This window comes from Papio anubis, chromosome 16, assembly GCF_008728515.1.
Source record: "Papio anubis isolate 15944 chromosome 16, Panubis1.0, whole genome shotgun sequence".
Taxonomy (NCBI): Eukaryota; Metazoa; Chordata; class Mammalia; order Primates; family Cercopithecidae; genus Papio; species Papio anubis.
In genome coordinates, this window is record NC_044991.1 from 6,388,162 (window position 1) to 6,413,915 (window position 25,754).

The 25,754-nt window shown below is 50.3% G+C and overlaps 2 protein-coding genes across 4 annotated transcripts in view; one reads left to right on the forward strand and one right to left on the reverse strand.

Annotated features, from left to right (window-relative positions):
- SHISAL1 (shisa like 1) overlaps positions 1-25,507 on the forward strand; it is an 87,348-nt gene extending 61,841 nt beyond the window's left edge. Inside the window, exon 5 of the mRNA XM_009217469.4 lies at positions 19,437-25,507. Coding sequence (XP_009215733.1) covers position 19,437 — 1 coding nt within the window. The 3' untranslated portion in view covers positions 19,438-25,507. The remainder of the gene's footprint in view (positions 1-19,436) is intronic.
- The window catches only part of PARVG (parvin gamma), an 81,170-nt gene continuing 64,590 nt past the window's right edge, over positions 9,175-25,754 (reverse strand). Inside the window, exons 13-14 of one of the 3 annotated variants that reach the window (XR_004178887.1) lie at positions 22,337-22,575; positions 9,175-9,495 (exon numbers count right to left, since the gene is read on the reverse strand). Coding sequence is in view for 1 of the 3 variants with exons in the window: in XM_021921658.2 (XP_021777350.1) it covers positions 22,505-22,575 (71 nt within the window). In the remaining 2 variants the exon portion in view is untranslated. Of the gene's footprint in view, positions 9,544-21,845; positions 22,576-25,754 lie in introns of those variants that run through there. The other 2 variants (XR_004178888.1, XM_021921658.2) reach the window with 2 other exon arrangements.

Consider the following 25,754-nt stretch of genomic DNA (forward strand, 5'->3'; position numbering starts at 1 on the left):
TTATGTGTATTGTGGGTGGCTGTGTGGTGTGGTGTGTATATGTTGTGAGGGTCTGTGTGGCATGGTGTGTATGTGATATTGTGTGGGTCTGTGTGGCATGGTGTGTTTATGTATATATTGTGGGTGTCTGTGTGGCATCGTGTGTGGCATGGGGTGTATGTGTATTGTGGGTGTGTGGCGTGGTGTGTGTGTATATATTGTGAGGGTCTGTGTGGCATGGTGTGCTTGGAGCTGACTGGGGCGTGGAGCTGACTGGGGTGTGTTTACTGTCCTGGGCAGTAGAAAGGAATGTCAGGGAAGCAGCCCCAGCACCAGGGACGGGCCAGGAGTGCAGAATGCATGGAAGCTGGTCAGGTCAGAGCCCGGGCTGAAGGAAGCACGGAGACACAAGGGCACCAGGGCCTGTGGGACCAGGAGCCGATGATCAAGGCCACAGTGCACACAGACCTGGAGGCAAAGGCCACATTCATTTCACAAGGATTAAAACGCATGGGTCAAGTCTGGGCCCCAGTCCAGGACTGGGGATACAGAGTGGATCAGTCCCCATCCCTGCCCCCAGGTGCTTACCCACACCCATTCACCTCACCGGTTTCCCCACTCCAGCCCCTTGGCCAGCTCCTACTCATTCCTCAAAACCTCGCTGAAGTCATGCTCCTTCCCGAGGCCTCTCACCATCCTCTAAAAGACCACCCTCCCTGCCGCCCACTTTCAGCACAGAGAGCCCTGTGGCTTGTTTCCACTGGACTGGGTGAGGGCAGGACTGGTCTGAGTCTTCTGGGGGGTGCCAGTGCCAGAGCAGAGCCCTGGGCTGGGAGTCCCGGCATCTCGTTCCACTCCCTCACCCACAGACTTGCTGTTTAGCCTCGGGCAGGCCGTGGCCCTCCTTGGCCTCACTTTCCCCTTGTGTAAGATGAGGGAAGGGACTGAGGCTTCTAAGCCATCTTTCAGCTGAAAACCTCTTTGACCTTCTATCTGGCTAATGGAAGCGCTGATCGGGGCAAGAATGGATTTGAAAAATGCTTTGAAAAATTCATAGCAGGAGGCAAAGAAGAAAGTCTTTATTTTCATAGAACGGGAGGCAGGAGGAGCTACGGACAGAGGTTGCCGATGAAAAGGGCAGCATCTCAGAGCACTTTGTGGCATTTAATGTCTAATGCATCCTCCCATTAAAGCAGTGGCATCAAATATTTACCAAAGCAGCATTAAAAATTAACCTTTACCCTGGGGATGTATAAAGGCCCTAAGTTCCCCGAGAAGTGTCCGAACGTCAGGAGGGTAAACTGACAGGAAGGAAGGCTACAAGCGGGGCGTGAATAATGGAAGCCCCCAACACTGACACAGCTGCCTGTTGACCCCACTCCCAAAGCCAGGGCAGCCTCCGGTCCTGTCTCTGCAGAGGCTCCCAGCCCTTCGGAGACTCCCACAGGGTCCTGCGGGATAAGGACAGTCCCTCAGCTGGGCATCCACAGCCTTCTATGGCCTGGCCCTGCCTCTCTGGGCAGCTGGGATCTGTAGGATGGAAAGGAATGAGCCTGTCAGAGTTGGAAGAGACTAGGGGCAAAGTGGGGAGTGGTCCAGGCACTGGAAATAGCATGTGCAGAGGCACTGAGGCAGAGACAGCAGTGCATCCATCCATCAGAAGGGCAGTCAGGTGGCACGAGTGTGGGGGAGGAAAGAATGCAGGAGGGGATGGGTGGGAGAAGCAAGGAGGTCTGACTGTGCAGGGCCCTGGTGAGGTGTGGGCTTCTCGGTCCGGGGACAGGGTGCCCTCGAGGAGAGTGGCAGGCTGCATTTGCCTTTGGGAAGGGAGCTGGGAGTCCTCCAGAGAGGCTGCCACTGTCCCACGAGCTGCAGCCATGTCTGCGGCTTGGCCGAGGGTCATGGTGGGGAGGGGCCAGCACCAGGGAGTGGAGTCCGTGGGATTGACCAGGGTCTGGGGTGGGGAGCTGAGAAGGAGGTGGGGGTCCAAGGAAGATGTCTGGGACCCTGGGCTGAGCAGCCTGGGAGATTTTCCAAGATGGGGACCTTGGGGCAGACATGGCTTTGGGCTCAGCAGCATGGAGTGTCTTGAGTTTGAGATGCCCCGAGAGACCACTGCAATGGGCCTGGGGAGGAGCAGCCCCCACGCATGGCAGGAGGAACCCCAGGGTGAATGGGGTCTGGAAGCTGCAAGAGGATCAGGGCAGGTGAGGGGCGTGGGACCTGGCCTCGGATGTGGGCTGCGTGCCCTGCCCTCCGCCTGTCGCTCCTGCGATGTCCCCTGCCTGCCATGCCCACATCCCCATCCCAGGTACAATCTGTGGGCTCCAACAACACACCGGGCACCGTCCTGTCTGCCAGGAGCCACTGGGCATAGCTGGCATCAAATAGCTTTGTCATCCCCACCCCACCGCCTGCCTTTTACATAGCTGGGATGCCCGCCAGCTTCTTCCTGAAGGAAAGAAAGTTTCCATGTTTCATTATTTAGATTATGTGGCGCCCTATAAAGCACAAAATAATTCTCATTGTCTTCAAGCAGGATCTTTATTTTGTTTTTTCCTGGAGACCAGGGGAGCTGACTGGGGTGCGAGGGAGTTTGCAGAGGACGGCCATTTCCCCCGTGCCGCCACCTCGCCAGCGGCATTTTTCTTGCCATTTTGCCGGAAACCCGGGCTCAGAGAGGCCATAGCACCTGTCCAAAGTCAAACAGCCAGGCAGAGGCTCTCCCAGAGCACCTACAACGTGCCCTGACCTCCCAACACACACACACACCCCAGAGCCCCCAACACACGGCCCCCCAACACACACAAGCCCTCCAACACACACAAACACACCCCACTGCCTCGTCCACTCCCCATCCCCATCCATCTGGATGGCCCATCAAGATATTTTGCTGAAGACAAAAATTCCCTCAAGCATCCCCACGGCCCCACTTTGAATATGTTTTCTCCCGATTCAACAGAACATATATTTCTTGAGTGCTTTCTGTGTGTCAAGCGTTGTTACGTGCACTATCTCATGTCCTCACAGAAATCTCCATGTAGCAGACAAATAAACTGAGGCAGGTGGAGATGGTGACTTCGAGCTAAGGCTGAGTGAAGACTGGTGCATCCTGGAGTCCTCTGCCAGGTGCACACTGAATGGCAAGGCCAGGCCTGAGCCCTCACTTGCCTCCCAGTAACTCTCCCCTGAAGCAGAGAAGGGAATGAAGCTGTGATGCAGAGAAGCCTGATCCAGACACCAGCTCACTCTGGGGGAACCCACACATCCCTGAAGGATGGGGCTGGTGCCAGGGAACCCCCAGAGCCACGCTGGCACCAGTAGGAAGAGGAAGCAGGAGGCAGAGGGACGACCTTCCCAGGCAGCCTGGCTCTACAGCAGATTTGCTGGCCTCGGTAAGCAGGGAGCTCCCCGTCTTTGGGGTGTGCAAGCAGAGGTCAGAGGCTCCTTCCCTGAGGATAGAGTAGAGGGATGTCCAGATGCACAATCTCCAAGATCTTCCCTCTCCCCAAATCTCTAGCTCTGCCCTGAGGCCTTGTATTAGCCAGCTGGTGCTGTGTAACAAGTTACCCCGCAAGCCAGCAGCTTAAAACAGCAAGCATTTAGCCCTTTCTGTGAGTCAGAAAGGTGTGAGTCAGGGTGTGGCTTCGCTGGGTCTCCTGGCTTGGGGTCTCTCAGGAGGCTGCAGTCAAAGCATGGGCTGAGACTGTGGTCATCTCAAGGCTCTGCTGGAGAGGATATACCTCCTAGCTCACTCAGGTGGCTGGTAGCGGGGTCAGGTGTTGGCTGGGGATGTCAGTTGCTCACCAGGTGGGCCTCTCCACAGGGTAGCTCGTGGCATGACAGCTGACCGCCCAAAAAGAGGGCTCTGGGGGAGAGACTTCAAGGTGCAGAGCCCGGTGGAACCCACAGTCTCTTTGGAGCCTAACCTTGGAAGGGACATCCCATCCCTGTCACTTCTACTCTATCTGTTTGTTACAAGCAAGCCACTTGGCTCCGCCCCCATCCTTTGGTCTCCCTTGGTACCAAAGGAGGGTGTGAGTAGCTGGAGGTGGATTCTTTGGAGGCCGTCTTGGGGCTGCGTAGCACAGGCCTCAATGTAGAATCAGAGCAGGGGGCTGTGAGCAGCAGCATTTTACAGATGGGACTGAGGGCAGAAGGGAAAAGTCAACACTGGTGTGTGTGTGTGTGTGTGTGTGTGTGTGTGTGGTGTGGGCTTTTGTGTGTTAAGGTCTCTGGTGTGTGTGTGTTGGGGTCTCTGGTGTGTGTTAAGGTCTCTGGTGTGTGTGTGTGTTGGGGGTGTGTGTGTGTGTGTTTGGTTTGTGTGGGTGTGTGTGTGTTGGCTCTGGTGTGTGTTAAGGTCTCTGGTGTGTGTGTGTGTTAAGGTCTCTGGTGTGTGTGTGTGTTGGGGGATCTGGTGTTTTGGGGGCTCTGGTGTGTGTGTTGGGGTCTCTGGTGTGTGTGTGTGTTAAGGTCTCTGGTGTGTGTGTGTTGGGGTCTCTGGTGTGTATGTTGGGGATCTGGTGTTTTGGGGGCTCTGGTGTGATTTGGGGTTCTGGTGTGTGTTAAGGTCTCTGGTGTGTGTTGAGATTATGCAATTGTGTGTATTTGGGGGGCTCTGGTGTGTGTGTTGGGGACCTCATCCAAGGTCACACAACTTGTGAATTTCTGGGTCCAGTTCAGGTTGGGGCCTGTAGGACTCTGGTTAAACATCTTGGGCCACATTAGAGGCCTCCCATCCCTTGCCCAAGGTGCCCCATCCTGGCAGAGAGCATCCCTCAGAGTGCGGAGGGTGAGCAGGGAGGCAGGCAGGGCTCCAGGGACTTTGCTGCATCTGCATCCACGGACTGACATCCCCTGAGAGTGACCACATCCGTCAGGACACCCCAACTGTGCCCCAAATCCCTGCACATTGGACCCAGCCAGGAAGACAGGTCTGCAGGGGACGGGAAGGTGTGTCCAGCCACCAGAGCTCACACCACACCTGCTCTCTGTCATTTGCTCAGCAAACTCCCACAAAGCTCTCCCATGTGCCAGGCTCTGCTCTGGGCTTGGAGAGAGGCTGCCAAAAGGAACCACCATTGAGAAGATCTGGTCCCCAGCAGGCCTCGGGTCTCTTCAGCTCCTCCCTGGGCAGCATGGCCCTGAGCCTCACTTTACCCAACTGTAAAATGGAGTCATCGTCTCTGTTTTCCTCTCAGTGAAGATGCAAGAACTGGGCAATCCCAGGGGTCCACCAGGGCGTTGACAAGGCAGGTGCTGGGGCAGAGCACTCCGCCCAGGAAGCAGAAGATGAAGGTTCCTATCTTGGCCCCAGCCTGGATCTGTGCCCATTGCATTGTGTGGATGCACCACGCTGTGTTTCTCCATCACCTTTCCAGGAGACTTGGGCTGTTTCCACCTTCCAGCCGTTATCGGTAAAGCTGCGTGAACCTTCGCATCCACGTCTCCTAGTGAACACGCACATCTCTCTTGGGTATTGTGTGAGTACCCAATAATAAACCTCCGATACGGTAGCTTAAAACCAGCACTTAGATTTTAGTCTTTGAGATCCGGAGGACAGCGGTTGGAAGGACTCATGGAGCACCTCAGCAGGCATCAGCACAGGGCCTGCTGGGCTGCGGGGGATCCCATTTCACCCCATATAAGCCCTAGTTCCCAGAGAGCCCACGTTCCTCGGCAGCCTTCCAGATACGAGACATCTCTCCCACCTCTGCTCCCGTGGCCCGTAGCTGCTGACCGGGCCTCCTTAAGCACCTCTAGCTGGGAATGCAGCGAGCAGCATCCAGGCCCGGCCCGATTAATCCAGGGCTCATCTCCCTCTCCCAAAACCCTCAACTCCGTTGTGTCAGCAGAGTCTCTTTCTCCATGTTGAGGCAGCGTTCCTTAGGATGGCCATCTTGCCTCGAATAAGCTCCTCGATGTCCCTGTACTGTCTGCAGGGACACGTTTACAAAGTAGGGTTAATAGCATCTCCCTGTTTCAGGTCCCTGTGAGACTCCCTTAAAAAATATGTGAAGGCGGCCAGGTGCAGTGGCTCACGCCTGTAATCCCAGTACTTTGGGAGGCTGAGGTGTGTGGATCACCTGAGGTCAGGAGTTTGAGACTAGCTTGACCAACATGGTGAAACCCCATCTCTACTAAAAATACAAAAATTAGCCAGGTATCTTGGTGGGCACCTGTAATCCCAACTACTCCGGAGGCTGAGGCAGGAGAATTGTTTGAACTCGGGAGGTGGAGGTTACAGTGAGCCGAGATCACGCCATTGACTGGAAGACAGAGACTCTGTCTCAAAAAAAAAAGGAAAAGCAAAATACGTGAAGGCTCCCAGCCCCACACCCCACGTGCATACAGTCAGCGCCAACTAACAGAAGCTGTTGCCACTGCTGGAGAACACACTGTCTCCAGTTCACCTGCAGTGAGGCGTGTTGTGCCTCATGACTCCTCTGCTTTTGTCGGCAGGAAGGGTTATTGTCACAGAGGTTCGCATTCTGGAAGCTTTCATTGTTATTCAAATTGCCAGGTGCTCTGTTATCTTCCCACTTAGGGTGCAGGCGCCAGCCCGCCAGCGAGGCCTGCCAGCTGCAGACGCTTCTCACCCCGTGGGCCCTGCTCCCGGTTCCAGGCTCAGCTCCTCTCTCAGCAGGGCTACTAGGGTCAGCACGGCAGCCTGCTGCTCCCCAGCCACTGCCCTGGATGAGAGGGGCTGGCTTTGTGGCCTGTGGTCAGCAGCACAGGCCAAGCTCCACTGCTAGCTAGATATGCAGTCCTGGGCTAGTGACATTGTCTCTCTGAGCCTCAGTGTCCTCATCAGCAAGTTGCAGGGACTAATGGTCCCCACCCCTGAGGCTGCCGAGAGAACTGAGGCTACACATGCATGGGAAGTGCTTGGCACGCTGCCTGGCGCAGAGGAGATAACAGTACGCTGCAGCCCTAATCTTGCCGCTATGAGAATTAGGAATGATCTTCCATGTCGACTCCCCACAGCCTCGGGATCAGGTCCAGACACCTTCCCCTGGCAGATGAAGGCCTTGTTTGTGGCTGCCGCCTCTCCAGACTCAACCCTGCCAGGAGCATCTTATGCTGTGACAGCCATGCTCCTTGTGATCCCCTGAATGGCCTTGGCTGAGGCTGTTCCCTCCGCCCGGAGTGCCCTCCCTGTTGTCCCAACAAACCTTGTCCAGGGCCCAGCTCTGTGGCTGCTCCCAAGAACTTTTCCCCCAATCCCCCACCGGCCAGGGCCCCAAGACTGCCAGACACTCGCCCCTGACACAGCATGGGTCTGCTGCTCTTATTTTGGGGTGCTGGTATGGCTCCCCCACCAGCTTGGAGCTCTCAAGGGCAGGGCCCACACCTGACTCAGTTCTGAGACCCCAGCACCCAGCCCAGGCCTGGCCAAAGGCGCCACAGTCCCAGCTTATGGAAGGCCTAGTGCGAGGGACCACAAGTTGACAGTGAGGGGAGCGCTGGTGGGCGTGGGCCTGGGCCTGGGCCTGGGATCCACGGGACTGGCAATGAGGGGCGCGGCGGCCTGCAGAGTGCCTAGGAGGACACGTAACCCCCGCATCAGGGCAGGCGAGTCCTTCGTGGCAGGAGTCAGTGGCCCCACAGGAACAGCTTCCTGCACTCACAGGCTACAGACCCGCATGTGACCAAGGCGTGCTTGCCATGAAAGCAGAACAAGAGTTGACATTTGCCAAAGATTCCTTCCAGAAGGCTGTGCAATGAGGAAGCGTTCCTGGGGCTACTGTGGGCTGATGGGCTGGGCTGTGTCCACAGGAGTGATAGCCCCACTGGGCGGCAGTGAGGGTGTGGCCTAGAGGAGTATTAGGTGAATACCTAAGGCCCAGAGAGGTTAATGACTTGCCCAGGGTCACATAGCTCATGAGGGGCAGAGCTGGGACCTGAACCCAGGCTTGTCTGATGTTGAGGCCAGGGTCATCTCTGCCATGGGACTCTACAGTACTGTGTGGTACAGGGTGTTACAAAGGCTTGCGGGAGTCAGACAAGCTGCACAGAAGGTATGCCCAGTGAGTGAGGTCTTGAAGGATGTATAGGAGTTTTCGAGGTGGAGATAGGGGAGGGTGTTCCCAGTAGTGTAAAGAGCACACTGGGGCTTTCTGGGAAGAGTACTTTGGAGTGGAGACCACAAAACTGAAAGCTGTAACAGTTCTGTTGGTAAGAGGCCCTGAGGCCCAGCTAAGGCATCAAAGCTTTACCCTCTAAGAAACTATAAGTAGAATTTTTTTTAAGTCACTGATTTTGAAATATTTCATTTTCTGCAAGAGAATCCATATAGTGTGTGTGTGTATATATATTTTTTATACCTCATATATATATATATACACATATATATATATATATATATATATATATATGAGGTATAAAAAGGAATGAAGCAAACACCACGTCCTCACCAATGGCATGAGAAATAGAGCCGCGTCAGTGCCATAGCAGCCCTCAGCATGCCCCGGTGGCACCCCTTCCCGGGTCCGCCAGCCTGAGTTTTGTGCTTGTCATCCCCAAACAGACATGTGTCCCCGGGGAGTGACCGCAGCCACTTTGCCCTCCAGGGAAACCGCTCTGGGGAATGCAAAGACTGCCATGCAGGGGTAACCATCAGGAGGCCTTGGCCAAAGTCAGGGGTGACGCTGCCCGCACCCCAGAATGGACAACCTCTTTTCCATGTCAGCCTGCAGCAACAAAAAGGAGTGAGGAGGGGCATGGTTGCTGCCACCCTTATCCCAGAAGGGCCACCACGGGCCAGGAAGGCCAGACTGTGGCCCACAGCAAGCGTTTGGCTCCGCGTTGTAAGTTTTCCAGGTAACTGAGCAGCTTAAAAGGGAATGGCCTGTAAAGGAGTGAGCTTACCGTTCCTGTAGAAACCAAGCAAAGGCCTCGACCATCACCTGGACCTCCTCTCCAAGCCTCCTCTGACTTTCTGTCTCTCTTCCCTCAGTCCCTGGGCTCCCTCTGTCCCAACCTTTACCAGCCTAATGGCACTGTCCGCACCTGCAGACAGGGTCTCCAAGGCCAGAGACTGAATTGTCACCAGGTCCTGGGCTGAGAATGAGTCCGTGTCACATTCTTTCCTTCCTGTGCAGCATGGAGGTTGGAGGTGGGCTCTCAAGTCAGGCCATAACCAAACACATGTCCAGCCTCTTGCAGAATCCGAATGAACAGAGAGGGGTCTGGTAGGAAGAAAGTGACTTTATTGCAGAGCTTGGTTAAGGGGAAACAGTACAGGCTCCTGATTTAAGGGAATCGCTTCAGCTTTCGGGGAGGAAAGTGGGATCTTTAAAGGGGAACTTGGTGTGAAAGGCATGCAGGGGAGGGGGGGTGAGGAGGTGCAGGGTCCACCTGACTTGCTTGTATGTTTTCTCAGCCGGGTAGTCTGGAGGGTGCCATGGTGGACAGAGCTAGGCTGTAAACTGACCGTCGTCTTGAGGCAATCTCCTGGTGGGGGAGGATCCCAGAGGGTGCCTGGTTTGGTTCAACATTTTGTCCTGAGAATTTCTAAGCAAATCGAACTGTAGTTAGATACGCTTGCAGTGCAGGGAGCGCCTGGTGGAGGAGAGGTAAACGTTATAATTGCATTCCTGAAGAGCTAAGAGGTGAACACACAGGGAAAAAGAAGAAAAGTAAAGAACAATTCTAGGAAAATTGGACACTAGGTTTCAAGCCCCCCCTACACTGAAATTCTGACTTTGTGGTTCAGCCACCACAAAGATCGGCAGAACCTTGGGTCATCTCCCCTATTTTGGCACATATACTTCTATTAATGCAACCCAACGTCCTTTTCCATCTCAGCTCCCCTTGGCATGTGAGAGTGTCTGCCTGTCCCCACACGCAGCCATGCCATGCACAAGCCCAGGGGCAGGAAGTGCTTCTTGGAACTCTTTTGTACAACCGAGGGCTCCACCCAGGAAGCAGCCCCTGTCCTGCTATTTCCCAGCTCCCCTGGGCCTCTGGCTGTTTCTTTTCAATAATTTTTATCTTTTAAATTTATTATTTTTCTGAGACGGAGTCTTGCTCTGTTGCCCATGCTGGAATGCAGTGGCACAATCTCAGCTCATTGCAACCTCCTCCTCCCAGGTTCAAGTGATTCTCCTGCCTCAGCCTCCTGAGTAGCTGGGATTATAGGTTGCGTGCCACTGCATCCGGCTAATTTTTTGTATTTTTAGTAGAGACGGGGTTTCACCATGTTCAAGCTGGTCTTGAACTCTTGTGACCCGCCCGCCTCGGCCTCCCAAAGTGCTGGGATTACAGGCGTGAGTCACCGCACCTGGCCTGCTTCTGGCCATTTCTACCATGTGGCCACCCTGTTGCAAGTTTCCACCTGAGAACGTAGCCGGGCGGGTGAGGACATACTTCCCTTTTTCATGAGCCTTGTGTGATGTTCTCAGCTTTTCAGCCTCATAGTGGAGTCAGCCAGGCTTCATCCTGGTTTCCAAACCTTGGGTCCAGAATGTTGAGCTGGTCACACCTCCTGGTCCCTAGCTCCCACATCAGTGGCTGTGATGGGCCCCTTACTGTACCTACCCCCCCGTCCCCCCACCCTCTATGCCTACTCCATCCACCCCACTCTTTTGTCTTAATTGAGCGTGATGCCCAAATTATGCAAATGCTGGGAACATGTGTGTTCACTTTTCATGTATAGTATTTCTTACCTTTGACCCAACATTTTGTGTGCAAGACCTATGCATTCTGTCATAGGGGCTCTTGCATCCTCACTTCTGAGAACTGTATGGAAGACTGCGTAGACACCATGGGATACTATGCAGCCATAAAAAAGAACAAGATCATGTCCTTTGCAGGGACGTGTATGGAGCTGGAAGCCATTACTCTTAGCAAACTAACCCAGGAACAGAAAACCCAATACCACATGCTCTCACTTATAAGTGGGAGCTAAATGATGAGAACACCTGGATAGATAGAGGGGAACGAATGACACACACTGGGGCCCACTGGAGGGCAGAAGGTGGGAAGAGGGAGAGGACCAGGAAAAATAATAGGTACTAGGTTTCATGTCTGGGTGATGAAATAATCTGTGCAACAAACCCCCATGACACACATTTAGATGTGTCACAAACCTGCACGTCCTGCATGTATACCCCTGAACTTTAAAGATTTTTGTTTTTGAGATGGTCTCGCTCTGCCACCCAGACTGGAGTGCAGTGGCACAATCTCAGCTCATTGCAACCTCTACCCCCAGGATTCGAGTGATTCTCCTGCCTCAGCCTCCCAAGTAGCTGGGACTACAGGTGCCCATCACCATGCCTGGCTAAGTTTTGTATTTATTTATGTAGAGACAGAGTTTCATTCTTGTTGCCCAGGCTGGAGTGCAATGGCATGATCTCAGCTCACTGCAACCTCCACCTCCTGGGTTCAAGCAATTCTCCTGCCTCAGCCTCCCGAGTAGGTGGGATTACAGGTGCATGCCACCACGCCTGGCTTATTTTTGTGTTTTTGGTAGAGATGGGGTTTCACCATGTTGGTCAGGCTGTTTCGAACTCCTGACCTGTTGATCCGCCTGCCTCGGCCTCCCAAAATGCTGGGATTATAGGTGTGAGCCACTGTGCCCGGCCTTAAACGTGTTTTAAGAAGCAGCTCATGCTAATGCAGTTCCCTAGGAAGGTGACGGGTTGACCCTGAAGACCAGCTCCAGAACTTCTTGGGGAAGTACATGCAGAGAGAGGTTGCCGGATCGTCTGCAGAGCACGGTGGTGAGTCCCCTTCACGGGCGTTCACTTACCTTTCAAATCATCTGATCTCCTAAGTTTGGCTGATTTGATGGATTTAAAGTGACATCTCACTATCTTACGAATTTTGTTATCTAGGTAATGAATATATATTTAAAGCAGTTTTAGATTTACGGAAAAATTGAGTGGAAAGTACAGAAATTGCCCAGGGGAGGAAGGTGGGAATTCGAGACTAAATTTCAGGGCAGAGGGCTCAGCGTGTAAGTGGCATTAATGCCACAAATCATGAATCTCGATGACCAACGCCCAGGGAAGCAGAGCAGAGCATGGGAGGTGGCTGAGGACAGCTGCCCAAGCCTTCCTGGTCTCTGCGTGACTCTCCATTGTGCGGGAGCTCTTGTTTTTGACCTGGCATCCTGCTGATGGACACTTCACTGATCATAATCTTCTGCTGTGACCCACCTTTCTGTGATGAATGTGCTTGTACCTATGTTGCCCTTGTGAGCACGTCTGTAGGATAATCGTTACGTGAGACTGCTGGCTCAGAGGACGTGGGCGTCTGTACTACAGGCATGTGTCAAATTGCCTTCCACAGAAATGACCCCAGCGTCCCCCCGACCAGCAGTGAAGCAGAAACTCAAACCAACACACGCGCCGGGTGCTCAGCACTTTTGATCTGTGTCAGGGTGGCAAGTGAAGGAATGTGGATGTTCCCTTTTGTCTGCACTCTGAAATCCTCTCTCATTATGGCTTTAATTTGCATTTCTCTTATTTTAGACTTTGGATTTGCTATTTGACAGTTTCTGTCTTTCTTCTTGGCAATTGGTCTGTTTAGATTCTCCCTTCCCGGATCCTTTGGGTAATTTCTCTTTTCTTGGAAATTGATCCATTTCTTGGAGGCGTCCTGATTTCTGTCGAGTTGAGCAGGCAGTCGCCTTTGTTCTTCTGTTTGTTCAGTTCATCTTAATTGAGTGCCGACCCTGTGCCAGGCATCGTTATTGGCCCGGGGGATACAGTCATGGCCAAAAGCAGCAAAAAGCCTGCTTTTATGGAGACTGCAGACAATTTTTAAAATGTGTATGTGAAATATATGGACTTTTAGACAGTGATAATGCGTTTGAGATAGAGGATAATTTTAAACAGGTGGCCAAGGGGCTCACTAAAAAGGTGACTTAAAGGAGATCAGGGATTCAGCCTTGGGTTTATCTGGGAGAAGAGACAGAAGCATGCTGGTACAGATGGTGTACTAGTCAGTGTGCTCCAGAGAAACAGAACTAATCACATATAGACACATGTGAAGACACGCACTGTAGGGAATTGGCTCCTGCAGCTATGCAGGTTGAGGAATCCAAAGGTCTGCAATTAGCAAGCTGGAGACCCAGAAGAACCGATGATGTGAGTTCCAGTGTGAGTTGAGGGTCTGAGACCCAGGAGAGCCGATGGTGTGAGTTCCAGTGTGAGTTGAGGGTCTGAGACCCAGGAGAGCAGATGGTGTGCGTTCCACTTTGAGTTGAGAGCCTGAGACCCAGGAGAGCTGATGGTGTGAGTCGAGGGCCTGAGACCCTAGGAGAGCCAATGGTGTGTATTTCAGTCCCAGCCTGAGTCTAAAGGGAGGAGAATGATGTCCCCACTTAAAGGCAGGCAGAGATAGCATGAATTCCCCCTTACTTGTTGGTTCTGTTAGGCCTCCAGTGGGTTGAATGAGGCCACCTGCACAGAGGAGGACACTGTTTTCCTTCATCTGCCAGGTCACATGTTCATCTCATCATGAAACACCTTCATGACACACCCAGAAAAATGTCTCACCAAATATCAGGGCACCCTGTGGCCCAGTCAAATTGACACAAAACAAACCATTACCATTGGAATGGAGAGAGTGCAAAGGAAAAGAGTGAGGAATAGGACAGGGAGGTGATGGAGTGGGAAGGGCTTTAGCTTCTGCTCTGAGTGAATCTGGGGAACCACTGAGGGTTTTGAGGAAAGGGGTGGGGTAATTGGACTTAGGTTTTCACAGGGCTCCTCTGGCTGCTGTGTTGAGAGCAGAGGGAAGGCGCTGACTAGTGCAGAGACCACTGCAAGAATCCTGCCAGCGTGGACCACAGTAGGAGTGGTGGAGGCAGCAGGAAGTGAAAGGAAAGGCCGACAGGATTTGCTCCTGGGTTAGATATGGAATGAGAGAGGAAGAGAGGGGTCAAAGATGACTCCAGGCCTCTGATGAGAGCAACTGGCAGGATGGAGGTGTATTTCCTGAGGTCAGGAAAATTGTGGGAAAAGCCGGATGGGGGAGGAAGGTTGGGATTTTAGTTTGGGGAATATTAAGTTTGAGGTGTCTATTAAATATCCATTTGGTGACATCGAGTAGACACGTTGGCCATCAGAATGGAGTTTAGGTGAGAGTTTGAGAGTTTGAGGCTCAAAAGTCATCGTATTTCCAGGCTGGGTTATAGTGTAAGACTCTGACTCTGTCTCAGAAAAAAAAGAAAAAATAGGCATCAACATATAGTGTTTAAATCCTTGAGAGGAGGTGAGATCCATAAGTGAGTAGAAACAGTGGAGAAGAGGAGGTTGGGAAGATGTGGGCGGACCAGCAGTGGGAGGAGGAGGACCAGGAGAAGAAGACTGCAGTGTCCTGGAAGCAGGTGGATTGATCACTTGAGTCAGTACTGCTGGGAGGATTAGTGAAAGGGGGACTGATAATTGACCACTGGGTTTATTAACATGGAGGTCTTTGGTAATCTTGACAAGGGCAAATTCCGCAGAGAAGTTGGAAGAAAAGCCGGTTGGGAGGGGTTAAGGGATGGTGAGAAGTGAAGCTGGAGAGCAAAAGTGCAGAGAATCCTTCCAAGCAGTCACCTCCACCTTCTGTGTATTATATCTCCTGCTTCATTAGATTCCCCAGCAGTGAACATGTCTCACTGTTTTTCAAAAAACAAGTAGTTGGGGCCAGAGATGGTCACTCATGCCTGTAATTCCGGCATTTTGGGAGGCCAAGGCAGGAGGATTGCTTGAGGCCAGGAGATCAAGATCAGCCTGGGCAACACAGCAAGATGCCATCCCTAAAAAAAATTTTTTTTTTTAATTAGCTGGGTGTAGTGGTGCACACCTGTAGTCTTAGCTACACAGGAGGCTGGTGCAGGGGGATCGCTTAAGCCCAGGAGTTTGAGGTTGCAGTGAACTATGATTGCATCATTGTACTCCAGCTAGGGTGACAGAGCAAGAGCCTGTCTCTAAATTTTTTTTTTAATTTAAAAAAAACATGGAGTTATTTATGAGTTCCTTTCTTTTGCTGTTAACTCCATTTCTGTTTTCATTTATTTATTGTATGTCTTTCTTAGGTTTATTTTGTCTTTTCTAACTTTTTGAGTTGGGCAATTCATGCTTTCTCATTTATTAATAAGATCAGTGTTTTAAGGCTATATATGTTCCTCCTAACATTGGCTTTGGCTGCATCCCACAGGTCCATAAATATATTTTTTGTCATTGTCTAGATATTCTGCAGTTTTTGTTTTTTGTTCTTTTTAACTCAAGGTTACTTTTAAGTGTTTATAGACCTCTTGGTGGCAAAGTTTGGTTTGGTCTGTGGTTTCATTATTAGTATTTTCAAATTCTACTATATTGTTATCAGAGAACGTTGTCTTCTATTTTTTGGAATTTACTTTCTTTGTGGCCTGATAGTCACTTTTTGTGTATGCATTTGAATAGAATGAAGGTAGACTGTGTTTTACACACACACACAGAGTTGTTAGATTATTTGGCTCCCTCTCTCCTTACTTTTGTTTTTGCCAACTGCATATGGAATGGTTTGAGACAGGTGAATTAAAATGCACTAGGCCAGGCATGGTGGCTCATGCCTGTAATCCCAGCACTTTGGGGGGCCGAAGTGGGTGGATCACCCAAGGTCAGGAGTTCGACACCAGACTGGCCAACATGGTGAAATCCCAATTCTACTAAAAATACAAAAAAAAAAAAAAAAAAAAAAAAGAGCATAGTGGTGAGCACCTGTTATCCCAGCTACTCAGGAGGCTGAGGCAGGAGAATCGCTTGAATCCAAGAGGTGGCGTTGTAGTGAGCCGAGATCATACCATTGCACTCCAGCCTGGGCAACAGAGTAAGACTCTGTCTCAACAAAAGAAAAGGTGCTAATGCTAGCATACTCTGCTTTTTCTCCCTAAATTTCCAGTCTTGCTCTGTGAATATTGAGGCTATGCTATTTGGTACATGAACATTCATTAATATTAGATCTTCATGATGACTGTCATCCTTCACCCTCACCTTCTTTTTTCTCAATTTTTTTTGCCCTGACTTCAGCTTTGTCTATTATTATGACCCCTGATTTATCTTCATTTGCATTTGTGTGTTATGCTTCTACTCATCCTTTTTTAAAATTATGGTAAAATGCACGTAACATTTATCATTTTAACCTTTTTAAAAGTATACAGTTCAGGGGTATTAAGTACTTCTCACTGTAGTACAACCGTCACCATCATCCATCTGCAGAACTTTGTAAAAATCATCTGCCCATCTTTTTTTTTTTTTGAGATGGAATCTGTCTGTCACCCAGGCTGGAGTGCAATGGCATAATCTTGGCTCACTGCAACCTCTGCCTCCCGGGTTCAAGCGATTCTCCTGCCTCAGCCTCCTGAGTAGCTGGGACTGCAGGCACCCACCACCACACCTGGCTAATTTTTTGTATTTTTAGTAGAGACAGGATTTCATCATGTTGGCCAGGCTGGTCTTGAACTCCTGACCTCATGATCTATCTGCCTCGGCCTCCCAAAGTGCTGAGATTACAGATGTAAGCCACTGTGCCCGGTCCTGCCCATCCTTTTTGATGAAACCTTGCTGAATCATTCTACCTTCAGTGCCCTTGTTTGTGATCCAGTCTTTTTTATTTTTTAGCAAGTGTGTATGGCTCATTAACATTTACTGATATGGCACATGCATTTGGTCTTAGTTCTGTCATCATTGTTTGATAGGCTTTCTGCTTTCATAGTTTTGTGGGGGTTGTCAATTTTCTCCATATGGTCTCTGTTGTCTTTGTTTTATTTTCTGTGTGTATGTCTTCTGATAATTTGAAAAGCTGCATTTTTGATCCCATGGTTATCTTCATAATTATAATATGACATCTTTAATCCTTTTATTTCTCTAGACATTTATTTTCTCCCTACTATGAATATCAAAATTAGAATATTTCTACTTTCCTTCCTCGAAGTTATTTGATTTTTTTCTGTTTACCTCGATGCCTCTAATTTTAAACTTCTAAGCAATTCTTTAGACTCCCAACTATATATGAATATGACAGTTTACTTATATTACCTCCATCCCTCCTACTTTTTATTATTTATTATTTCTCTGTTTTGTTTCATTCTTCTTAATCTTTAGATTGGCTGCAATAGTCCTGCAGTTACACAAATTCTACGCTCATTGCTGGCCCTCTTGGCAGTGCTCCATTTATACCTTGACCCTGATTTCTCTTCATTTGCATTTGTTATGCTTCTGCTCATCCTTTTTATGAATTCTGGTAAAATACACATAACATTTACCATTTTAATGGTCTACAGTTCAGGGGCATTAAGTACCTTCTCACTGTAGGGCAACTGATATGGTTTGGCTGTGTCCCCACCCAAATCTCATCTTGAATTGTAAATCCCACAATTCCCATGTGTCGTGGGAGGAACCTGGTGGGAGGTAATTGAATCATGGGGGCAGGTCTTTCCCGTGCTGTTCTCATGATAGTGAATAAATCTCATGAGATCTGATGGCTTTTACACATGGGAATTTTCCTGCACAAGCTCGCTGTCTTTCCCTTTGCCTGCCACCATCCATGTAAGGTGTAACTTGCTCCTCCTTGCCTTTTGCCATGATTGTGAGGCCTCCCCAGCCATGTGGAACTGTAAGTCCAGTTAAACCTCTTTTGTAAATTGCCCTATCTCGGGTATGTCTTTATCAGCAGCATGAAAATGGATTAATACAGCAGCCATCACCACCATCCATCCGCAGAACTTTTAAAAAATCATCTGCCCATCCTTTTATATTAAACCTTTCTGAATCATTCTTGATTTGCCTAAGGGTGTCCTTAACTTTTTAAAGAAAGGGTCATGGGAACTATAATTCAAAAATATGTTCAACACGTTTTTCTGTTGACTTTATACTTGAAAGATGGTTCATTGGGCTTTAAATTCTTGGTTCATTCATTTATTTGATAAATATTAAGCCCCCTACAGTATGCCAGTTACTGTTCTAGACCCTGGCAATGCAGTGATGTGTAAAACACACAATCACCTTAACCCTCTTGTAGCTAACTTTCTATTTGGGGAAGACAAACAATAAGCTATTCAAGTAAGTACAATAGGTGGTAGGTTGGATAGAGGTGTGTGCTATGGAGAAAAACAAAGTGGGTGATGGAGAGTACCTGGCTTTGTTCTGTGAAGCAGAGGAGATGACCCCACGGAATATCTCATCCTTAGCCCCTGTACATATTCCCACTGATGTGTAAAGAGTGGAGAGTAGGTTCTGCCTCTTGGTGTCTCACTCACTCTGGGGAAGTGGGCTTTCCTGGCTTTGTCAGAGTCACTCCCTTGACTTCTCTGTTTGCCCAAAAACCATGTACTTAAGAACTGTCACCAGATGCAATTTATGCAAGTAAAAGAAATTCAACTGCCGTGGTATGGAGGGGGCAGTCCAGGGCGGCCACCAGAACCAAGTTTCTCCCTGCTTTCTACTCCACCTGTGTTAGTGAGCATCCTTCATTCTCATGCATGCAAGATAGTTCATCTTCCCCTGAATTCATGTCCCCTTCCCAATAGACTCCCACTTACACAGCATTGGCCAGACTGGGTCATGTGACCACCCCTGCTTGCAAGGGAGTCTGGAAAGTTAAGTATCTGTGGCTGGGAAATTGGTCTTACAACAGACGCAGGGCAGTGGGGGTCATGCTGCCTGCCACAGATGGAGTTTGCATTTCTTTTCCTCATTGTCTGGTTTGCAACTTGACTCTGCCAATCAAAGCTATAAGTGCCCTGCAGACCTGTTTCCACACTGTAGATCTTGTTCCACTGGTCTCCTGGCTCTTCCCTATTCCAGGAGCACCTTGGTCTCTTCTCTATAGCTTTGTATGACATGGTCATATATTAGTGTCATTCCAAAATACATAATGGTTTTTGTCAATATGAATGGAATCTGTATCTGTGTTTAATATTTAGTTTGTTATAGCAAGGGTGACCATATAATTTATCATCTAAATCAGAATACTTTTGAGGGTAAAAGGGGAACAACATTAAAAATTATGTCAGAACAAGTGTTAACTGAGACTGTCCCAAGCCATGACCTATAATTACCCTAGTCATTGTTGCATTTTATAAATTGATTTGATGTCTTATAGGTTGATTATACCACCTCTATGTCTGCACTCTCCATTCTACTAATTAACTTGTTGATTCTGTTACATTTTCTAGTAAGTTATCCACAGTTAAATGTAATTTTGGTTCTTCTATTCCAGTCCTATTCTATGCTTATTTTTCTTGTCTTATTGCATGGGCCAGAGCCCTAGTACTATATGGAGCTATAATGATAGCAGATTTTTTTTTTCTTGCTTCCAATCTTAAAGTCACATGGTTCACAATGTTCAGAAGACAAAACCCACATGCTCAAAAGAAACCTGGCTTCTTCTGGCACTGAGACCATAGAGAAATGTCCCCAGTGAGTCCCCATGGAGGAGACACCATGTGATACTTTTTTTCCTTGTATTTCTTCCAGAAAACCCTTTTGCTGTGCCTCAGGATGGGGGAGATGAGATCTGAAGCACCCAGTGCAGCCTCCGAGAAGAACAACTTCTACAGAGATGCCAGGGACAGCCGAGGTAGCGACGGTGGCAGAGGAAGAAATGCTGCCTGTGCCCAAAACCCTCTTCCGTGGACTTCTAAGATTAGGAGCAAACTCAGGGGTAGGGGCTGGGGGTGCCGGGGAAGGGATTCTGAGCCACCTGTCCGCAAGCAATAGTCCCATTTTGGGCTGGTGGCTTCTGAGAGGTGACTCATTGTGGACTCAGGATGACCAAAACAAAGCAACTCTGGCTGATTCCAGCCAGGAGGATTGAGGTCTGTGAGTTATACCCATGGTTGAAAACCGAAGCTTCCCTTGCCCCTGCTCCCTCCAAATAGCGGCCCCTTGGGGCTATTTGTGTCAGAATATTGGATGTGCGCGTGTGTGTGTGTGCGTGTGTGATTTGGGGTGTTCTTTTTGTTTGCTTGGTTGGTTTTTATTGGGGCTTCCCCCTCAAGTTCTCTGATGGGCACGGGTCACCCTCTAGCTGGGGGGTTCTGATCAGTGTCAATGTCCAGGCCGCAAGCTTCTTGCTAAGCACAGGGTACAGCCCCTCTGTGTCTCGGGGGGCACTGGGGATTTGAAAATGCCAGTAGGGTTGGTTCTTACAGAATTCATTCCTGTAACAATAGTAATACTAAGGGACGCATCTCAGGCTGACCACAGGTCAGGTACCAAGTTGAGTGTTTTCATGCACTCTCTCTCTTACCACCTGGGAGGCAGAAAAAGCTCACAGTGGAGAAGGGGTGCCCAGGGCCATGTGGCCAGGAGGAGACCAACCCCTTGTTTGATCTCAGGGGTGCAGGAACCCAAAGTCCAGGCTCCAACTCCCTGGACATGACGTGCTCCCCAGCCAGGGCATACCCTGCACAATGCCAGGAGCATCTCCTTGATGCCTCCACAGGCCATCTCCCTGAGTTCTCCGCCATCACCACCTGGAGCGCTGATCTACTCAGCACATTCGGGCTAAGCACCTGCTGCCTGCCAGGCCCCGTGCTGGGCAGTGATGGGGACGAAAGATGAGTCCCCCTGGGGAGCCTCCCATCTGGTGAGAGACACAGACACAGGGATCTTTGCTGGACAGGGTAACGAGGCTACAGAAACCCAAAGAGGAGGGTTCTAGAAATCCATCTACTTTCAAGTGGGACTTCCATGTAAACCTAGATGCCCATAACATCCACCCACAGAGCTAATCACCTCCACTCCTGCCCCATTGCACCTATGAGATGGCATCACCTAAATGATCACAAACATTTCCAAAGGCCACGCTGCCAGTGTAGATACACACATTCCATGGGCGTTAGTGATACCAGACCTCCCTCAGCTCTTAGCTCGGGAGGCCCTGCTTAATAAACACGTGTGTCCTCTGATCCAGTTTCCTCATTTCATCAGACCTGGTGTTCTCACACTGACCACCCATCCATTCACCAGACACGACAGTGAACAAGGCAGGTCCCTGCTCACTGTGCTGGCTTTCTAGCTGGGGCAAGACAGTGAAGAAAGAAGGTGGCAAGGGCAGTGAGTGCTCTGCTGGGAACTCAGTTCAAGGGACACGTGAGCGAGACACTTGTGGACCTGGGGTGGTCTGGAAAGGCCTTCTTGAGCAGATGATTGAAGCCCGGATTTGAATGACACACAGGAGCCAGTAATGGGCATTAAAGATAGGAAAAGAGCATTTCAGACAGAAGGAATGGCTAGTTCAAAGGCCCTGAAGCAGCCATAGTCTTGGTGGTTTCAAGGAAGCATAAGAAAGCCAGGTGGCTGGGACCCAGAGGAGATGAGGGCGGGCGAGCATGCCCAGCTCTGGGCTCCGCTGTGAGTCAAGCTGTGCAAACAATGCCCTGCCTTTGGAAAAGCAGAACAAACCTGCTAGGGCATAAAGCATCCCCATTCTGCCTGGCTCTCCATCCTCTCAACAGCCCCGTGAAGAAGGGGCTCTCCCCATTTTATGGATGAGAAGACAGACTCAGCCGGGTCAAGTGGCTTGCCCAGGGTCACACAGGTCGGCTGTGGAAGACCCAGGCCCCTGGCTTCAGTCTTTGGGTTCACCTGTCCCCTCCAGGCAGTGCTGGCAGCGGTATGCCAGGCCTACAGCTTGGCAGAGGCAAAGTGCGAGAATCTCTGCTTGGGGTCTCAATTGGAGAAAGGCATGGCTTCCTCTCCCCTGATGTGAGCCATCCCAGGGCCATGGTGCCATAAGGGGGTGCACAGCCTGTCCCATGTGCAGTGCCTCGGAAGGCAGAGGAAGCTTTGGGGTGAGGGGCCCAAGACCCAGATTCTGACGTCAGCTCTGCCACTGACAACAAACAGCATGACCTCAGGCAAGGTCTGTTACCTCAGTTTCCCCATCGGTAAGAGGAAGGAGTCAGATGGGTATTTAAGGGGTTTGCAGCCCTCGTGTCCTGCTGTCCTGGATGATGCTCTACAGGTGCTTCCTCCGCCAAAAAGGAACTGGTGACCTTGCCTCCCTCTCCTGCACACCTGGGGTCAGAGGTCTGCCAAATAGACAACAGCTAGAGCTGGGGTTCACCTAAGCATCCCTTGAGATTTACAACCTTCTAGGAGGACGTTCCTCCTGAAAAAGGTCTTTTCAGGAATAACTGAAAAACCCATGGGGTTTGCGGTCCTACTGCTCTGCCAAGTCCCTCTTGGGCAGCTGGGCTGAGGACTGGAACATTCTGTGGCAAGCAGGAGGTCTCAGCAGAGATCACCAAGACCCAGCACACCTGGTATAGATAGCCTGCGGCAAAGGCAGGTACAGACAGCCACAACACCCTCCTTCCCACAGGTCACCCCCACGAGTCACTTAACCTCTCAGAGCCTCTGCTTCTTACCTGTCAAGTGTGTGAGGTGGGGTGCCAGGGGGTCACGGTACTTGCTGTCTGACGGAGGAGGTGAGAACGGTGTGCACGCGGGTATGAACACTCGGTGTAGAAAGCAGGTGTGGGTATTCAATCCCCCAGTGGTGTCAAGGGCTCCTCAAAACGCCATGGGTCCCCAGGTCATTGTGAGAAACACTGTCCCCATCCTGCTGTGGTTGTGGCGGGCAGGTCCTTCAATGAGTAGAGTGTCCCTGAGAACAAGATGGATGCAGGGTAGTGACAAGTTCAAGCATAGATTTCTAGAGTTATCGTTTTGTAGCAACTCCTCAACCTGATTTTTTAAGCTGCCTACTTTTACTTTTTACTGTGAGCTGCTGTCCGTAACCATGTAATTTGTAATAATAATACATAAAGAAAAACACGAGAGAAAGGAGGACAAGATGTCCACAGAGGAATCTGCATTCGAGGCTGCTTTGCAGAACTACCGCATTTGTAAGGACTGTTTCCCACTGGGAACTGTGTGATTCATGAGCAGTTTTATGCTTTCCCCCTCGTCTGTGTACGGTGTGATTGTTGTGTGTTTCAGAATCTCTATTCAGAACCAATAGCTGGTAGTGCCTGCTGGCTCGCTGCCCTCACGTTAGCCTCTGAACATGCCCTGCACCTAGAGAAGCAGCCTGCTCACCTGCCTCGCCTGGCCCCTCCAGCTGCCAGGCCAGCACCTGACCATGACCATTGCTGATGTGCAACGGGCCTTAATTGAAAACACACACACACAAGTACACAATGCACACACACATACATGCACATGCATACGTGTGCACAACCAGCTGTGCATGCACACATGCATGGACACGTGCACATGCACACACACAGGTGATTTCACAGGTAGATCTGGTCCCTCTTGCTGTCTCCAATGTTCTAGAAAGCAGCAAGTAGGCAGCTGACAGTGTTCCCAGGGTGGGTGGCATCTCCCCTCATCATCAGAAAGATTCAGTCAAATTTGGCCCAGAGCTGAAGAGAAGGACTTGGGACTGTCAGAGAAAACACAACCAGGAATGGGGGTTAACAGGATTCTTTGGCCAGGAGATGGTTCCCAGTTCACCATCAACCCAAAAGCTCTCTTCAGGTCATGTCAAACAGACCAGGGCTGTGGGTGTGGCTGAGCCTGGCACTGACTCGCCCACAGGCCACTGTCCAGGTGAAGTCAGGATTCCAGCCTGGTGTGGCCACACCCTTTACATCCCTCCAGCCGCTGTCCCCACCCAGGCCCCTCCGATGGCTTGGCTGCCTTCACAATCACCATGTCTATTAGAGACTGTGCCATTATTTTAATTTTTCAACTTGGCTGAACTGGTCCCCATCAACAGGAAGAGGCTTCAGAAGTGAATTTACAGATTTCCCACATGTTTGAAATTAACATAACAGGAACTCAGGAGGCAGAGCTTGCAGAGAGTTGAGATCACACCAGTCCACTCCAGCCTGGGCATGAGTGAGACTGTCTAGGTAGGTAGGTAGGTAGGTAAGAAGGAAGGAAGGAAGAACAGACCTGGATGGAGTTATTGCGAACATGTCTTATCAATGTTGAAGGGCCACCCATCCCTATAGGGACACATCCACGTGGGTGGTTTTGTCTGCTGTGAAAATCTAGGGTTAGAATCATGGAAGCAAACTGCAGGGATTCTTAATCATCCTGCTCACGTGGTGGGCATCAGAGGGTGTCTGCCTGGCCCCCATAGCATCAGGACAGTCGGACAGGCCATGAGTGGATGGCACTCTGGTCACCGCCCTTTGCAGTCCAGGAATATATCACTGGGCTGGGGCCATGCCCTGTGCCCTCCGGAAGACAAGCCTGTACACTTTCTATGTGCCAGATGCCATGCACAGTGCCCTAGTTCCTGTAGCACCAACACATCCCACACTGGTGCTTAAGTGCATGCAAACAACTTTGGGGGTTGTGGCCCGAAAAGCTCAAATGTTAAAGTTAAGCAGTCAGGCGAGCTAGAAGAGGTCAGGACCCTCCTAGAAAACCCATTCGATGACACGCATTTCCCTCACCTATTCAGCAGATACTTGCCGAGCGCCTGCCGCTTGCCTGGCCCCAGACCCAGGGCCCATCTGGGAGCCATTCCTGCTATAGCTGGGACCACCTGTGAAATGACTAGTTGTGCCTAACAGACATGCTTAGATTCACAAAATGAAATCAGAACACTTACCTGTCCTACCCATGAAAGTGACCTTGGAGGTATCATTGCCCCCACCACCCCAGTTTCTAGTCCAAGCTCCTGGCCAACAGCTGGTGCTAGATAGATGCTTGATGAATGAGCAGGTTTGACTATTAGTTACTCTGTACCTAAAACTCCTATCTTCACCTCAAAGCCCTGACAGATTTGCCCTTGACAGACTGAAATCCAGGGCTGCTGCAGGGTTCACCTCCAGGAGGCACCATTCATGATACCATCCCATAAATGGTAATGGGCTCCCAGGAATGCTGTTTATATAGACCACACTGAGAATGGTGACCCTTGGGTTTGTACAATGAGGCACCCTGTTGAATGACCCTAAACCAGCCTCCAAAATGTGCAAGATCCCACATTGGTCAGCGCCAACCCTGAGCACAAGATCAAAAACCGTAGATGACATGGCCACCCTGGCCACAACTGGAACCAAGCTGGTGGCCCGAGAGAGAGCCTCTTTTTGGAATTGCACGTCAGTTTCTCATACCCAGTTTCTTCCTATTTTTCCCCATTTCCCGTTTTAAAGCTAGTGGCATACATCACAGTCAAATAACCAAGTGGTCAGTGTCTGGACGATGTGCAGTAATGATGAGGTGGGGGCTGCAAAGGTGAGGGGCTCAGTCACCTTAACAAGGCAGGAAACCTCCCACAAAAGGCGGATGTGTCCTCCCCAGGGCCAGCCGGACAAGGGCACGCAGCGGCAGGGGTGGGGGATAGAAATATTTTCTCTCCTGTAAACTGACTTCATGTGAGCAGGCATGGGGTCTCTCTGAGAGCTGATAACTGGGAAAACCAAAAACCAATAATATTCCTAATAATAATACTAGAATGTAACAATAATAATGTGTTTTTCACTGACCGCTGTTGCTCTGCTTTTGTCTTTATATACAGTAGTTTTTATAACAATGTCCCTAGGTTTTAATAAAGGAGTGTCATGTCAACTGTTCCCTAGATTGACGTTTCTTTCGGTGTTTCAAAATGCGCTCAAGGGAACCTGTGCCCACATAATTTGTCACTCTGTTAGGGAAGGTGGAGGACCAGGGGCTGAGGTGCCAGCCAAGGTGGTGGTAGGGGGAGCTGGGCACGCGAGTCCATCCTGAACACTCAATGCCAATGGCAGGTGGACACCACCTCCAAAGGGGCAAGGGCAAGGTCAGAGAGGAGTGACAGGGCCCTGAATCTGGCACTAGCAC